This window comes from Oculina patagonica, chromosome 1 (genome assembly GCF_052425735.1).
Source record: "Oculina patagonica isolate OP01 chromosome 1, crgOcupat, whole genome shotgun sequence".
Classification (NCBI taxonomy): Eukaryota; Metazoa; Cnidaria; class Anthozoa; order Scleractinia; family Oculinidae; genus Oculina; species Oculina patagonica.
In genome coordinates this window covers 43,547,128-43,564,348 of record NC_135758.1, presented here as the reverse complement: position 1 = coordinate 43,564,348, position 17,221 = coordinate 43,547,128, and the positions used below count along the sequence as shown (strand labels likewise).

The 17,221-nt window shown below is 38.2% G+C and overlaps 2 protein-coding genes and 1 pseudogene across 2 annotated transcripts; 2 read left to right on the top strand and 1 right to left on the bottom strand.

Annotated features, from left to right (window-relative positions):
- The first annotated feature begins 1,227 nt into the window (after positions 1 to 1,227).
- On the top strand, positions 1,228 to 2,890 carry LOC144650804 (ryncolin-1-like). Its single transcript, XM_078510555.1, has 3 exons — positions 1,228 to 1,535; positions 1,788 to 2,168; positions 2,389 to 2,890. The coding sequence occupies exons 1-3, from the start codon at positions 1,301 to 1,303 to the stop codon at positions 2,616 to 2,618; spliced, it is 846 nt and encodes a 281-aa protein (XP_078366681.1). The 5' UTR covers positions 1,228 to 1,300; the 3' UTR covers positions 2,619 to 2,890.
- A 1,066-nt stretch (positions 2,891 to 3,956) lies between these two features.
- LOC144650796 (chondroitin proteoglycan-2-like) lies at positions 3,957 to 6,155 on the bottom strand. The gene is made up of 3 exons (XM_078510542.1): positions 6,019 to 6,155; positions 5,311 to 5,346; positions 3,957 to 4,296 (listed from the first exon to the last, which is right to left on the bottom strand). Exons 1-3 carry the CDS (start codon positions 6,065 to 6,067, stop codon positions 4,097 to 4,099), a joined length of 285 nt encoding a protein of 94 aa, XP_078366668.1. The 5' UTR covers positions 6,068 to 6,155; the 3' UTR covers positions 3,957 to 4,096.
- A 595-nt stretch (positions 6,156 to 6,750) lies between these two features.
- Positions 6,751 to 8,599, top strand: LOC144650787 (ribonuclease P protein subunit p30 pseudogene; annotated as a pseudogene).
- Positions 8,600 to 17,221: the final 8,622 nt, after the last annotated feature.

Below are 17,221 nucleotides of genomic sequence, written 5' to 3'. Positions count from 1 at the left end.
GGTGTTCAAAACTGACCTCACGATGAAAGAGAGAGTGCTTTCTCATGCAGTTTATTCATTGAGAGAGCTCGTATAATTATGCCAAGTGGTGTTAGGACCTGTGGAGTCGGGGTAACTAAGACAGTGCGATTTCTTTTTCTTAAACGGGGGAAGAGGAAGGAAGGGTGGTCATGCAAAGCTAGCCACAAGAAAAGAAAATATATCAAATAAGCCAAAAAAAAAAAACATCCTGCACAACCCGAGGTTGGACAAAAATTATGGTGGTCCATCCCTAAGAGCGCGGTTAAATTAAGTTGATCGCAGGTTGTGCCTTCGTTTGTTCGTTCTTTTGTTCGTTCTTTCTTTCGTTCGTCGTTCGTTCGTTCTCGTTCGTTCGTTGATGAACGGAACGTTTCGCACATTTCTCCGAACTCTAATTTCTGTTCTGTTGTCAATAAGCGTTTTCACTTAACGAGAGACGTAATACATGAAAACAGAGATTTCGCCTAAAATTATTCATTTTCTTTTTATTTATTCATTTACTTTTTCCGCGTTGAATTCAACCTCTATGATCGATGTTTCCTTTCTGGAGGCCTCGCACTGAAACTGGAGTATTGCGTTAATCCGTCAGCAGTGCAAAAGTTCTGCAATTCTGCTATATAGCTGTTGAAACTTGCGCCATACGTACAAGAGGTTTGAGCGAACGTTTGCGCAGATTGCGATCTTCGCTTAAAAGCAAACAGTGTTAGTTTATTATACTGAAGTTTGTCTCTGATGGTATGTTTATGTCACGTCTTACGTCTTCTGTAATGATTGCGCACGTATGTAAAGAAAATACGATAAAAAAAAACATGGGCAAGTGCTGCGCTAGTATCAATATCGGCAGACAAACTGATCATGGCACTTAAACGCGGGCGGCAGAGATAGATTCTTCAATAAATGATCAAAATGCTCTCTGCGGATGTTCTGCAAAGCAACATAAGGGGTTCTGCACAGCGATATTGACGTACATTTCTGAATCACTATTTGTCCAAGCAGTTTGCCCTCCAAACGTAAAATGCAAATGTTGTTTGGATTTAAGAGAAACGGAAGTTGACTACAGCTACTATTGACGTTATGAGGAAATGTGTGGTAATGTGATTGGCGAAAATTAGGTGCCTCCTAAAATAGATCGAGACGCGAAAAATCTTGCCTTGAGGCTCAAGCGACATTTTTGTATCCAACCAACAGTTTAGTATAGTCTTAGGGGATTCATTCCTTCTTTGAAGCTCTTGATATTGTTGTGTTTTATTACAAGTTTAAACTAAAACACCGATCCGCGATGAAATATTTCTTTCAAGCCATCCTGTCGTGTTATTTCATAGCGGTACTTGCAAATTCAAATTTGCCGATGAAACCAGGACAAAGTGGCGACGCTGCGAAGGAGACCTCGCCGTATAATTTCAACAACAATTACTTCATCGCCGGACCAAACTCCCTGAAGAAAATCGAAAATATGTTTTCTGAAGTAAAACAACAGCTGGCTGAACTGAAGGAAGAGATCAAGGCATTGAAAGGTTTGTAACGGAACTTGTTAAAACTTTTAATTGTAATGCTTTTCTTGTCGAGCGCGATTCCCCTGTCCGCTGTCAAGATCGGTCATTCTATTCCTCAGTAAATCTGGCAAGCTAAGGTTTCTTGTTTGCGCCTAGTTCCAGACTTTTTGGTGTTTAGTACCCATAACGTGAAAACGTTAAATAATTGTTAGACTCCAATCTTTCAATTAAGTGTTCGCAACCGAAAAATGTATGTGCTTTTTTTGATTGCAGTTTACAGAAACTGTGCCGCAGTTTACCAGTCTGGTAAAAAGATCAGTGGAGTGTACAAAATCGATCCTGATGGTTTGGGAGAATTTGAAGTCTTCTGTGATCAGAAAACAGCCGGTGGAGGATGGACGGTGTTTCACAAGAGATTTGACGGCTCTGTAGATTTCTACCGTGGATGGGATGACTACAAACGAGGCTTCGGCAATCTGAACGGCGAGTTTTGGCTCGGACTGGACAAGATTCACCGCTTGACTGTAAGCAGCAGTAACAAGCTTCGTGTTGACTTGGAAGACCAGGGTGGAAAAACAGCATTTGCAGAGTACAGCTCATTTTCTGTGGGAAATGAAAAGGCAAAATACCAGCTGAGTGTTGGAAGTTATTCAGGTGAGGTTTCCTCTGTTGGATCTTATCTGATTAAGCCTCCGTTATTAGAATTTTATCAATTCGGGAATAAAAATAGCAATTGCATTCTATACATGTAAAGGCCATAATATTAAGTACTCTGGCTCTTATTTTCTTATTGCCGCTCTAGGGCTCTAAATCACCATCTTGTAACATTCCATCTTTACTTTTTCATATAATGTAAGCTTTGTTTCGTTTTTAGGTAACGCCCCAGGTGGCGATCCACTCAAATATCATAATGGCTTAGGGTTTACTACCAAAGATCGCGATAATGACAAGAACTCAGGCAACTGTGCCTTGCTATACAAAGGTGCCTGGTGGTACAACAGTTGCTTTGGATCAAGTCTTAATGGTCTATATCCCAGTAAAAATTATTGGGACAGTTACCTAATGAAGAGGTCTGAGATGAAGATTCGTCCAAAGGACTTCTAGGATTCGGCGTCAGAAGTTCTTCATGTCACTATTAACAAAAACGTGCAAGTCCAAGGTGTTTTAGTTTTAGATTTCTTGCATGGGTATCTTACATGTTAGCTTTCAACTTTTATCGTCGTGAATTCTGTATTGTAGCAAACCGTTTAAAGCGCGTAAAGAAGTCGGCTGTTTTTAACGTGGGATCCGGATCGTCCTCGTGAGTAACGTTTTGCACTCATAGACTGTGTTTTTCAATAGATAGAAATTAACGTTTAATGAATCAGGGACTGCCCCTACAAACCCTTCAGTAGAAAATAAAAATACATGAGTTTGTTGTGTGCTAAGGCTCTTTGTTGTTGTTTAGCGGGGGGGGGGGGGGGGGGGGAATAGGAGAAAATGATTTCAGTTATACTTACTAAAAAGGGTTCATATATTATCTTCTCGGTGTCAAGGGTGAAGGGGGGGGGGGGGGGGGATATTTTCAAAATCGAGGAGAGATTAGAGAGGAAAAGCTGAAAATTAAAGAAGGAAAAGGGCTTTCGTTTTCCGTGCAAATAAAATTTTAAACGAAGGAAGCTAAACTTGTGTGAATAGACTATAAATTCTCTTTAGAATTACGAAGCATTATGCACTGCCTGGACCCCAGCTGCATAATCGTTAGCAAGCTTAAGCTCCCGGCAAACGAATAGCCATGAACGAGCGAGTCTGCATTGATGTTCGCTCAGCATTTGCCGGGTCCCTCTAGACTTGCCCTTGAAGAGGGGCCATTTATGAGATTTAGGGTAAAGAATGGCTAGCGTGCATCAAGGTTGTGTTACAGCTGTACTTATTGATTAGTTCCTAAAGGATTAAATCAATGCGTACCGGGGTGTGCGGTTGAGTCCTCGGAGGTATAAGAGGGTATAAAGTGTAATAAAGATAGATGTGCCATGGGCCATCAAAGGACGTTTCTGGAGTTTCAACAGATCAGAGCTTGTACACCGGGCTTGTATGAACCAGATAGTATGTTCGCTCTTCGAAGCCTGCTTCGCTCGCGTCGTTGCTCCCGCCGAAGCGTTTTTGTTGCCAAAGAGAGTGCCTGCTCGCAGGCTACGGTTTTCGTTCCATCTTTGTCCCATCATCTCTAGGATTAGAAAATTGTAACAAGCAGAATATCAGGTTAGAACGGATGACGAAGGTAGCATCAATAGGGAGGGGGAGGGATAAAGATCCCCAGAAATGATAATGGCGAGCAGGATCGAAACTACACCCGCGTATTTTAAATGATTTCGCCAAGAAGGAGAGTATGTTTTTGACTGTCTGGCTGGTATAAGGGATCAAAACCGCACATAATATGTAAAGACAGCAAACATGTAAGGCTGCTTTTAGCTCATTTCTTTAATTCCTGAATCCATACAATGTAATGAACAACATCTCATAAAATTGCAATTTGCTTAGGTTCTTTGTAATTATCATTTGATGAATTGTCCATTTGTGTAGGTCTTCAATAAGGGCTCGGCTCAGTCCCCAGAAACCTCCCCACTGCCATCCTCGCACTCAACGTTGTGTGGCCAATCACAGACGAGCAGTGCGGGATTAAATCTCAGTCCCTCGGGACAATCCATCTCGTGTGTATTACCAGCCATATCACACATTATGAAGCCCTCGCAGTCATCAGGATTGGGGTGAACTCCAGCTGCGTTGGTCTCACAGAAATCATCTAGAAGTAAAACGAAATTTGGCTAAAATTATGATAATCATTGTAGTTGCAAGGCGAATATCCGTATACCGTAAAATTCCGGTTATAAGCCCCCCCCGGTTATAGGCCCATCTTCCTGGAAACAAAAAAGTACATCCGATTATAAGCTCCCCCCCCCCCCCCCCCTGATATAAGCCCCACCTAGCTCTGCCGGATGACAGTACTGAACAGGGTTAAATGATGCTTTATTATGAGTTTTTAACTATGAGAAACCCGGTATGAGAAAAAAAGAAAATATACGCCTGTGGGAAAAAGATAGTCATTGATCGATAGTCAGGCCCTAATCTAGAGGTTTTAGGGATAAGGAATTTTTTTAAAAAAATTATTTAGGGATAAGAGATAAATGTTTTGAACAATTATAGTGATAAGGTATACACCTAATTGCAATAACGTTGTCAAAGAAAAAAAGAAAAAAATTTGTTAAGTTATTGGCATTAAAACGACGGATATGTTTGAAATTTGCGCGAGAAAACGGTCTCCAAACTCCTCAAAATACACCCCTTCTTGCACAATTAATATACGTGAATTTCCTGTGAATGCTGCCAACTATGATTAAGCTAATTAATTCCTATTTTGCTTTTTTCATCTTTCTTTTTAATATGACAATGTTATCGCAATCAGGTGTAACAAAATAACAGGGATAACAGCTGTGGTAATTTTAAGGATAAGAAATAACTGCCCTCAAAATAATTGGGATAATGGCTAACGCGCCTCCCCTCCCCCCACCCAAAGATCACAAAAAAATATTTTGTTCTCGGTTCTCTCGAGTTCAAATCCTCGGTCATGCTTTGTATAGAGCCAACTGGTCTTCCTCCTGCTAGTTGGGATTTTTAACTATGATATGTTCATTTAAAATATTTGTTTCCTCTGTTTCAGTGGCATGCCTGTAAACTAGCTACCTCGAAGATATATGTTCTAAGTGCATGACCACTATAAACAACTAAACATTTAGATTTTTTTAAGATCTTGCATTACCTGAATCTCTCTTCTCCAACACTCTTGACAATACACCTGTGCATGTGTCAATACATGAGAATATTTGTTATTGCGGGACACCGTAAAAGCTTATTAACCGGCCCCTCTAAATTTTTAATAAGCCTTCCTTACATAGGGAATTGTTGCTATTTTTTGAAAATATGTTACCAAACTGCACGAAAATATTAAAATGTACACTTTATTTCGTCCATTTTTATCCTAACTTATTACCATAATGATTTGAAATATACCCTCTTGTTTGTAATAAACCAACCTCTATTAGCCCCCCCCCCCCCCCCCCCCGCTAAAAAAGATCTTAAAAAGAAATAAGCTCTCCTGGGGCTTAATAGACCTAGAGCTTTTACGGTATATGTTTTTTTTGCTGCGCTGTGGTCACCCGCTAATTATTGGGTCGTTTTAGGCGTATTTTCGGTGTTATTTTCTTTACAAATTCTTTTAGTTATTCAGCGTTTTACACCAGTAGAGAGAGACTGAAAGATAGTATACTTCTAGTTTTCATAATACAAAACATAAGCCAGGTTAATTAGCTTGTTCCTTCTGCTCTTTTCTGACCAATACATTAGATTAAGTTTCTGGTCCCCTAGCCATGAATGGACAACGTACTTCTCCCAAAATCGTTTTCGTAGGCAGAGATTCAAAACGCACAACAATAAAAATGATTATGTAAAAGTATAGCTTGTACTTTACCCGAGCCAAAGAGAAGTAAGATGTTGGCAAACAGGATCTGGTTCTTCATGTTTTTCTTTGTGCTTATTTTAGTACTGAACACGATAATGATTTCGCAAATGCCTTTACGTTGTTGTAAGCTTAACTGCTAGCCTCGCCTGATGCTGTTATAGTTGGATATCAAACCTGGTCAAGCTGAACACATTGGACATGAGAGAATGTCACGTTCAACACTGACAAGTTTTAAGTACCCAATAAGAACTATGAAAGAAAATTTTTTATGCGCAAACAGATGTTCAAATAAAATAGTAAAAAAAGAAATATATTCCTTTGATGCAAGAGATGAATATTATGACCTCGAAAGGAAAGGAGATAATGCAATGCCATTCTAGGCGTGTACTGGATATTAAAATTAAAAATAGTGTCCTTTCTGCGATCTGTTCCGCACGTAGTCCAGATCAACTGAACCGACTATTCTGATTGGTTAAACGTTCGGTACGCATACATTTTCTCATCTAATGTAGTTTTACACTTTCTTTTCTATAGCGGCAGTTTCATGTTAGAAAATGATAAAATTTTATCGACCGAGACTCATTCGTCCAGATCTACGTTTGCTAGAAATACATATTATCCCTCTTTTTATTGATTGGACACCGACTTCCGACTTCATAAGTTTCTGTCCGAGGAAAGGCTTGGAAACTATTGTGTTGACATTTCACAAAATAAGCCGGTCAGCGGTTACTCATTTCCAATATGGCGGCTTTTGCGGATCTAAACGTTCCTTTCCTGAACGACCCACGTGCGACTGAAAAACTTGTGTTTAAAGCTGTCAAACTGGGATTTGAGACTATTGCGATTTGCAAAACCCACACATTCAAGAATGAGACGGAAAAAGGGAAGAAGAAAAAGAAGGAGGACAGGGCTATCCTAACTCCCTTGGACTGGAATGTTTTCCCAGCGATCCAAGACATGAAGAAGAAGAACCCAAGGTTAAAGTTTTATTCGCGAATAACTGTTATACTAGACGACCAAAACCAAGTACATCAACTATCCAGCGAAGCAGTGCAGTCTTTTGATATTTTAGCCGTTCAACCGACTACAGAAAAGCTTTACCGGCAAGCATGTAAATCGCTAGAAATGGACATAATTTCTCTGGACATGAGCAGTCGCCTGCCATTTTACATTAAGTTCCCGGCAGTTCACGAAGCCGTCGAACGGGGAGTACATTTCGAAATTAATTATTCGACTGCGTTTGGGGGCACGACTGAGAGAACACAGCTATTAGCCACTGCCATTGAGCTTGTTGCTAAAACAAAAGGAAAACACATCGTTATATCCAGTGGAGCAGGGCATGAGCTTGACTTTCGTGGACCCTATGATATAGTTAATCTGGGGCTCTTGTTTAATTTCAAGGAGGAACAATCAAAAGCAGCCATTACCAAGAACTGTAGAGCTGTTCTGTTCCATGCTGAGGCCAGAAAAGGCACAGAAAGATCTGTTATTTCAGGTAAACTGCTGCCATCATTTGCCAGTGAGAAGGCAGAGAATATCAACAAGGCAATGGTTGAAGCAAGTAAGGACAATGATCATCAGAAAGAAGTGACTGGAAATGATAGTATTGGAGACGAGGGTTATGAACCCAAAGAAAAGAGAGTAAAAGTTGCATGATTTCTGATTGGATACTGCTGTGTTGCCATGGTTATCAATGTTGGTATGTTGCCACCCATAAGGCTCACTGGGTAAATACAGATGAGCAAAAAAAACACTGCCCAAAAAGAAGCAACAATACAGATATAAAAAAGTGCCAAACAACATTACAAAATGGTCATGACTTGCAAATTTAAAATGCAATTATGTCTAAGCAAGCAAGCAAAATAAAAGTTATGTAATGTTAGCGGAGCTCCCAGCGGCCCAAAGTGCAGCAGAGCAGAGCCCCATACCCATAGAAAATTAACCGAACCATTCTTTTGGTTTTTCATGGTCATCATGGCTAGCGGCATGGTTTGCGGGCCCCCTAGCGATGTTGCCCCAACATGGCCACCATTCTCCAAAAATAGTTTCTTAATGTTAATGAGAGCTTACATCTTTGATATTGGATATCCATGTTATGGTCAATTGAGAGCTGTCAAAACAAGGTATCTGCTGACCAGTATAACATGAACATATCCCAGGCTCAGATATAGAACTCATTGAGGTTGAATGTTTTTTTTTTTTGAAGTTTACCGCTGAACATGTAATGGTTTGCATTGGATCGCTGGCTCAAGTGCTGTATTGTTTCTGTTAATGGTCAGTAAATTCAGAATTTCAAGAAGGGCAAAGTAAATAACTGGGGAGCTCCACTTTTAGACTTGCCTAAATCTATTTAATATGATTTGGCTCCTTATTACATACTAGTTATGCAATGCTTTTGAGTGGTATACACTATGGAATATCCCACGAGTCACTTGCACACAAACCTTTAGGTGAGTGTGTATACCAAGAAATTGCAAGTGAAAAGTGGAATATTTCATAACTAGTATACCACAAGAAAAGTGTTGTGTAACTATTTTATACCATGCCATAGAAAATACGCTTACTAAATTTCATCGAGAATAAGATCGCAGCGCCCGTCGGGAAGATTGGGTTGCCGGGAGGGGGGAGGGGTACTTGACCTATGTCTGGGTATAGGGGTGTTGCTGGGAGTTTGAAACCCTGACCCTGTTTAGGACAATAAAAACTTAGAATACCTACCCTGTGTAGGACAACACCCCCTATTTTAAGACCCTATTTTAGTGATGTTCGATGCATTGGTATGTGAACACCGATCCCAGCAAATAAAAATATGCTTTTTGTTGCAGAGAAAGCTAAAATAATGTAAATACTCGACGACAGTCTTGCAGCCATACCCTGTCTAGGACAGGTTCAGGCCCTGTTAAGGACAGAGGAGTTTGAAATTATATACCCTGTTCAGGGCCATCTGGAGGAGTCAAAAACCATACCCTATCCAGCGGCACGTCTCTGTATAGGCCATATAGGGGAGTGCTCCCCCGGGGGGGTTGGGTTGAATACCGTCAAATATACAACGGCTTTCCTGTATGATTGGCTGTATTTTCTATGGCATGGTATGAAAGACCATCATTAAACAATGATAATGAGAATTTGATAGTGGTTGTTTCGATGTTACTGAAATGTTACTTTACTTATCTGTTGTTTGCTAGCTGTTTGGAGTGATTTTCATTTTAGTTTTTTTTGCATTTGTTGATGGCAAAAGGTTTTTAGTACAAACATCATTCTTTTTCCAATTTACAACCTGTGATAGGACAGTGACGCAGAACATTTATAATTCAAACGAGTGACACAGGACCCCTTTCAATCCCTTACAGGGCCTTGCATATAACATCCAGGAGAACTGGCTGTAATATATAGTTCTGAACATATACCGGTATGTGTACTTTGTAGTTTACTTTAGCAAATCCTGACACAAGAGTGCCAATGTTTTCTGATAAGCTCTTTTTTACTTCACCAACATAACCTCTATTTGATAAAGCTGTCTTTCTAATCTCTTTTCGATAATAGGTTGCAAACAATCAATTGGGGAAGAGGATAAGAGGGGTAGGGGGTATTAAAAATGCTTCTGTGTGCTATTAGACTGTTGTGTTGTTCGTTTGTCCTTTTGCCTTAAAAATTGTATCACATTTTCACACTTAGAAATTGTTTATTTACATTTTCCTATCCTCTCCAAGAGTACGATATGGCTGTAAATGTTTGTGTGTTCACTCTCAATACAGGCTGTCACTCTTCTCCAAAAGTGTATTCATTACAACAGACTTGTTATATTGGGCTTCTGTCTTAATTCATTTTACTGTCAGTAACTTCAGCTGGGCTGTTCTAAAGGGGTTTGTTAAATCAAGGCTCAACTGGATTTTGATCATACTCTTTAGTGTAAGGTGAATATTTTTTCACACGATTGCAATTTCCTAAGCTAAAAATATCATCCTGCTAAGTTAAACACCAGGCCTTTAAACTTGGCGCGGTGGCCTAATGGTCAGTTCGCTGGACTCCGGATTGAGCGTTCCGAGTTCAAGGCCCCTGCCAGGGTCACTTGTATTGTGTTCTTGGGCAAGGCACTTTACTCTGATTTTGCCTCTCTCCACCCAGGTGTATAAATGGGTACCAGCCACATAATGTTGGGGGGAGAACCCTGTGATGGACTAGCAGTAGCATCCCATTCAGAGGAGAGTAGAAATATTCCCAGCTGCTTAATGCTACGGAAACCGGGATAAGCTCCAGTGTGGGCCACATGGCTCGTGGCTTTCCTTTAAACTCGCAAGTAAGGAAATCACAGATAGTCATTCTCCTTATGCACTGGATATACTTATTATATACTTATTAGCATTTGCCATTTTAGAAATGAGAAGAAATCTGGGTGAGTTTCATCTCCACTTTTCCGAAATACCAAAGTCACTAGAGTGGGAACCTCTTGGTGGTTTACAATTTTTATTGTTTTTAACCTCAAGTAAGTGACCACTTCACATGATCCAGCCTCATTACGGGCACCAATTGGGTAACAGGACTCCTTACAACCCTGATATGACGGTGTTTATTCTCACATTTGAAAACTTAATTTCTCTTGTCCGATTTTCACCAGTGACCATTGGTATAATTATTGTGACAGTACTAGCATTGAAACTCGGATGTATAAAGCGAATCAGGGAATTATAAATCAACTTTAAGGAAAAAAAAATCAGTCAAGATAAATGTAATTATCCTTTCAAATTATCTTTAATGCTCTCATTCGCCTACATTTAACCCCTTAAGGTGTCTTACAATGGTTTACAGCAATATTGGTGGAAAAATGATCACCTTTATACCCTTTGTTTTGATGTAAATACTTTTGTAAATACTAAACTTTTAATCGTGGAGCACCTGTAAACTAGCTAACAGCTAAGTGTGTACTTTTTTCCACGTTAAATAAAGTATGTATGTATGTATGACCTATCAGGTTACCATAGCAGCGGTAAAGCTTGTCAAAAACACCCTAAATTTTATCTTTAAATACTTATAACTCAAAACCGAGCTAAATGACCCTTACAAGGTAAAAACCCCTAAGGAATGGATTCAGAGCATCTTTTTTTAAGTTTTTCAGTACAGTTAATATACGGTTATCATCCATTAGTAGAGGGTCTGAATGGGGTTAAGTGTTTAGTGTTATTTGCGCATAAGTTTTAGTGTTTGCTGTTAAATTGGCCAATTTTTTAGTGTAAACTGTTTCATGTAAATCGCCTATTTATGGGTAACGCCTCCGTTTCTGAGATTAACAAGAGTCTAGATTGACATGTTAATGCCTTAAAGAAATAAAGTAGGAGAGAATACAGAAACCTTGGTATCGAGAATTTGTAAGGCTTAAAAATCGGGGTTTAATTTTGCCGTTGTGCTGTCTTGAAGTTTGGTTAAAACTACAAGCCTCGGGTCTCTAAATTTCAAATAACTGTGAGACATTTTAGAATAACTGGCAATGAAAAAGTGTTTGCACTGTGATTATCATCTTCCTCTGGAAAGGGAGGCCTATCAGTCATTTTCACCTAATAACGAATCATTGTTTACTGAAAAGGGTCAAAATTTTATGTATTTTTTGAAGACATTTTCCGTTTACTGGCTATCCAAACTAGTTCTCTCTTCTCTCTTTCATCGCCTTGGAAGTCTAAAAATAATCTTCAAAGGCCAAGACAACACATGTATTTTTTTTTTTAATGAATTCATTCACCTGTAGTAGAACGTGTCAGATAATTTCATATGGTGTTGTCAGTGCTTACACAAAGAAAATACACAATGTTGACAAATCATCTATCTTTATCAGGTAACCATGGTGGTTAGATTTCATTGAAGACGAGAACTTATGACCACTTAAAACAACAGCAAACATTTACTTATATCATTTTTGAAATTTTTTCGCGCTACCTACTAAACGAAGATCGTTTACATAGCATGTATAGTGAAACGAAAATCAGGGTTATATCACTATTTTTTCGATACTCAATTAGCTGTCCCGAAATAAACACATTGTTGACTTCTATTCTTAAAGAGTTGTGTGCACCTGTAGCGGGACTTTTTTGATAATCTCTAGGTCGTTTGGTACTATATTTTCGCCAAGGACACACCTGCGAGAATTTTTACAACTCGGAAGATGAGTTTTTGTTTATCAATTAAACGGGAAAAACATGAGCATTGATAATACCAAAAAGCGCTTAACAGTTGTGCATAGTAAGAACACTACTAAACAACAAGCAGTAATTTAGTGCAGCAGATGGCTGTCACCAAATCATTAACTGTTTGAAGATAACACTGAACTCAGGCATTATAAATATCTCGTCAGCACAGTCAGTAGTCAGTTGAAACCACTTGCAAGAAGAAGTACTTTCTGCGGATAGTCGTTAACGACAAAAGGTAAGAAAAAAAAATAGTATAAAATCGGCTCAATTCTGTTTTGCTTTCGACTAAAAAAATTTAGATGTAAAAATTTAGGCGTATTTAAGTAACAAATGTTTTCGTTAATTAACAAATTTGCTGGGTTTTCTCCCTTTTGCAAAGGTAGTCAAGATGAACAAGCTTTTGATCGCGCTTCTCGTGATGTTTGTTGTTGCATCTCTGTTCATCGATGACAGGTAATTTTTGTAGCATCGTGTAAGCTGTAACTTTTCCCAGTCGGCGGTCTTTGTAAAAATTGATCTTACATGTTCAGTTTGATAATAAATCCTCTCTAAAGATCATTCATCGATATTTTGGCCAAGACAGAGACGGAAATTAACTATTAGGGAAAACAAAAGGAGACTGCAGCATTTATCATTTAATCATAGAATGAAAATCATAAAATATGATCTTAATTTCCAATGATACATTTCAAATTACTGAAACGCATATCCAAACATTGCGTATGTTTCTTTACAAATGTTTCTTACAAATGCCATTTTTCACAAAGCCTAAAATACTCGCCATCTTCCAACTTTTGTTCGGGAGCTGTTAATGAAAGTTTTTACAGCTTTTCAACTAAAGAAAACTTTGTTTTACTGTACTCTGTTTGCTCAAATCTACATTTGTTTCTTCCGTTTTCAGTGACGCTTGGCGAAGACGTCGTCGTCGTCGTCGTAATGGTAAGATGGACGAAAACGAGATGCCTGTCTCAACTGATCAAGGACAGGGAGTTCCTGCTGATGCTAAAGAAAAGATTCTTGCTGCTTTTGCTGATCTCGAGACATCCGAAGACGATTCAGAGGAATACGATATTCATCCAAAACACGCCATTTAAAAGAAGCCGGAACCAAATTGCCGACAAGAAGTTGAGAGCCACACTGAAACATTAAAACGTCTTATACTTGCACGATAAGTTTTAATTTCAAAAAATGGCAATTGTAGCACAAAGAAATGCGGCAATAAAGGGTTAATATAACAATATCTATGCTTGTGGTTTTTTTTTTCATTTCCTCAAACAAATTTAAGGCAGAAGGGAACATCGCTTGCTGTGTTGTAATAAGATCAAGACCCTAGCAAATCGTATCTTTTAATTTTTAAAAAGTGACCTTTTTCTCCTCCAGAACACACAAAGGTTTGGAATTCTACTCAGTATAGAGTGTTACACCAAAACACTGAAATTAATTGAATTCTCGACTAGAATGCACTCTTTTTGTCTAAGGTAACTATATACTGTATGTTATAATCCACCGACCATTGGACAAAACGCATCACGTGGTACAAAATTGGACCACGGGTATCAGATAATATACCCCGTCGATTTGATATTCGTCACCCGATTTTATAAACAAGTACAAAATAACAACAACAACAACAACTTACCCCATATCTGTACATGGTATAACGGTATTACCAAATAATTTACATTGTATTGAAAGAACTACAATGATATTAAGTAAACAACATGGATTGTCTATTTAACATACAATCATAGACAAATGCAGCGATAGTTCTGCAACGAAAAAAGTCACCGTTTCAGGTCTAACTATTTAATCAAATCCGCGTGTTAAAAAAACAAAACAAAAAAACAATCAATTTGCATTTATTTCAACCGCAGTTTCTTCTTCATTATCACTGTATGGTTTTTCTATTTACCGGCGATAAAGCGGGTTGTAAAAACTAATCAAAGGGTTATAAAATAAATAAACCAATTTCTGGCTTGCTGGTAAATTGGAGGATAATGGCCTCGGCTTAAGAGTGTCCTCAAAATTTCACAATTGCCCTCGAAGCTTCGGCGCTTTTCGGCCAACTGTTCATTTTTCAAACAATCTTTCAGCCTTGGGCATTATCCTCCAATATACCAGCCGCCTGAAGTGTTAATTAATAAATATAGTACATTCAAATATTATGATAAAAACGATTTAAAGTTAGGTTCAAGATAAGTCATTAACTTGATGTGTAACGCCTCTGTTTCTGATAGTAACAAGAGACTAGATTTACATGTTAGTGCTTTAAAAAGAATGCAAAAGAATACAGAATCCTTGGTATCGAGACTTTGTAAGGCTAGAAAATACAAGATTTATTTTTGCTTGTGCTGTCCTGAATTTTGGTTAAAACTATTAGCCTCGGGTCTCTATTTTTCAAATAGCTGTGAGACATAACCGGCCATGAAAAAGTGTTTGTACTGTGATTGTCACCCGGCCTTTGGTAAGGTAGGCTTATCAGTTTTTCTCACCTAATAACGAATTTTTGTTTACTGAAAGAACCATAATTTAATGAATTTCTTCGAGGACATTTTCTGTTTACTGGTTATCCAAACTAGTTCTCTCTTTCATCACCTTGAAAGTCTGCATTTTTTTCTTTAAAGCAATAACATGTAAATCTAGTCTCTTGTTACTGTTAGTACAGACGCTTTACGGTCCGGGGGGGGGTACTCCCATAAATTTCGGATAGGGGTGTGCCGCCGAGGTTCTTAAACCCTGACCCTATTTAAGGATAAAGAAAGGGAAAATTGATACCCTTTTAAGGCCCAAAACCGAAAAATGACACCCTATTCAAGGGGAGAGAAGCGTTCCGTGACGACCCAAATAACGGCTACCCGCACGGCAAGACACAAATCTTTATAAAATCGCTTTTCTAATACCTGAACAGAAAATTTCAGTTTTAAGATATATTTTTTTCGTTTAGCTGGGCGTTTATTTTAGCTAATAGAATTTAGGTACCCTATCTAAGGATCACACCGGGAACACATGCAGGAGAAAAGATACCCTATTTAAGGACGGAACCTCAAAAACCATACCCTATCGGGCGGCACATACCTATATAGGCCACATATAAGAGTACCCCCCGGGCGTTACGGACATCAGGTTTATGACTTATAACCTAAATGTAAATCATTTTCATTAAAATATTTGAATGTTCGATATCATACATATGTGTAGTCGTATATAGTTAGACAAAGAGAGTTCATTCTAGTCAGGAGAATTAAATTAATTTCAAAGTGTTTGGGGTATTGTTAATATATAGGTACTCAGTTTCATTCTATCTCTACGTTTTTCCCGTGGTATGCATATATTTTATTAGGCTGGGTCAGTATCAATCGTAAAAAAAAATTATTTGCTTAAAGAAATTATCTCAGTGATAAGTAAAGATAGTTCTTTACTAAAGTTATGTCGAATAAAATGACAAGAAAAGGAAGGAAAGGAAAGGAAAAGCCCGCAAAAACACGAGTAAACAATGCAAGTTTCTGGAATTATTTTAGGTTCAAGTAAGCACATAGCATAATGTCTGCAAATTTAATGTGTAATGTCTGCACTTTAAGTTCATGACCCAGGGTTCAAATACGCACATATGCGCAATTTAAAAACTTTATTTTTTTGCAATATATGTGCCATAGATATTTCCATTCTCCACAAAACAAAACAAACACAGGCATAGAGATTAAAATTACAAGCCTTTATTGCCGCATAACCCTGAGTTATAATTACAATTTCCTAAATTTAAAACTATTGGTGCAAATCTACGACGTTTGATAGTGTTTCAATGTGACAACTCTACATTCCGGCTTAACTTTTCGTGTGCAATGTTCCCCGGCTTTCATTTAAATGGCGTGTTTTGGATGAATATCGTATTCCTCTGAATCGTCTTCGAATGTCTCGAGATCAGCGAAAGCAGCAAGAATCTTTTCTTTAGCATCAGCAGGAACTTCATGTCCTTTATCAGATGAGACCGGCATCTCGTTTTCGTCCATCTTACCACGACGACGACGACGACGTCTTCGCCAAGCGTCACTGAAAACGAAAAAACAAATGTAGATTTGAGCAAACAGAACACCGTAAAACTAGGTTCTTCCTAGATAAAAAGCAGTGAAAACTTTCATGAACAACTTCCGACAAGAAAAGTAGGAAGAATGCGAGTATTTAAGATATGCGTTTTAATATTTTGACATTTTTCATTGAAGCAGTGCCTTTTTGTTTCTGTTAATTTCCGTCTCTATCTGGCCACTATATCAATGAAGGCGGATATATTTTCAAACTTACTAATATATAAGATAAATTACAGGCTTAAAAAGACCACAGACTGGGAAAAGTAACAGCTTACACGATGCTATGAAAATTACCTGTCATCGATGAACAGAGATGCAACAACAAACATCAGGAGAATCGCGATCAAAAGCTTGTTCATCTTAATAAACTCTGCAAAAAGAGCGGAAGGCACAGTAAATTTGTAACTAAGGTAAACACTTGTTACTTAAAACGAAACAGTTTACCTATGTGCCTCAAAATATTTCAGTCAAAAACAAACCAAAATTAAACTGATTTCATACTTTTTATCATACTTACTTTTCGCCCTTTAAAGACCAGCCGCAGAAAATTCTTCTTCTTGCAAGTAGACTGACTACTGGCTCTGCTGACGAGATATTTATAATGCCTGAGTTCAGTGTTATTTTTAAATAGTTAATGATTTGGTGACAGCCATCTGCTACACTAAATTGCAGCTTTCTGTTCAATCGTCTTCTTATTATGAACAACTGTTAAGCGCTTTTCCAACATCAATGATCAGGATTTCCACGTTGAATTAATGAACAAAAACGTATCTGCCGAGTTGTAAAATTATTTGCAGATGTGGCCTTGGTGAAAATATATTACCAAACGACTAGAAATTATCAAAAACGTCCCGCTACAGGTGCATAGCTCTTTAAGAATGGAAGAAAACAAATGAATGTGTTTATTTCGGGACAGCTAATTGAGAATCGAAAAATAGTGATATAACCCTGATT

Excerpts from the sequence above, each read along its gene's own strand:
- LOC144650804 (XM_078510555.1), top strand. The coding sequence starts at position 1,301 with ATGAAATATTTCTTTCAAGCCATCCTGTCGTGTTATTTCATAGCGGTA. Across the intron at positions 1,536-1,787 it reads AGAGATCAAGGCATTGAAAG|TTTACAGAAACTGTGCCGCA; the intron begins GTTTGTAACGGA and ends TTTTGATTGCAG. Across the intron at positions 2,169-2,388 it reads GAGTGTTGGAAGTTATTCAG|GTAACGCCCCAGGTGGCGAT; the intron begins GTGAGGTTTCCT and ends TTTCGTTTTTAG.
- LOC144650796 (XM_078510542.1), bottom strand. The coding sequence starts at position 6,067 with ATGAAGAACCAGATCCTGTTTGCCAACATCTTACTTCTCTTTGGCTCG. Across the intron at positions 5,347-6,018 it reads CTTACTTCTCTTTGGCTCGG|GTGTATTGTCAAGAGTGTTG; the intron begins GTAAAGTACAAG and ends ACACATGCACAG. Across the intron at positions 4,297-5,310 it reads GTTGGAGAAGAGAGATTCAG|ATGATTTCTGTGAGACCAAC; the intron begins GTAATGCAAGAT and ends TTTTACTTCTAG.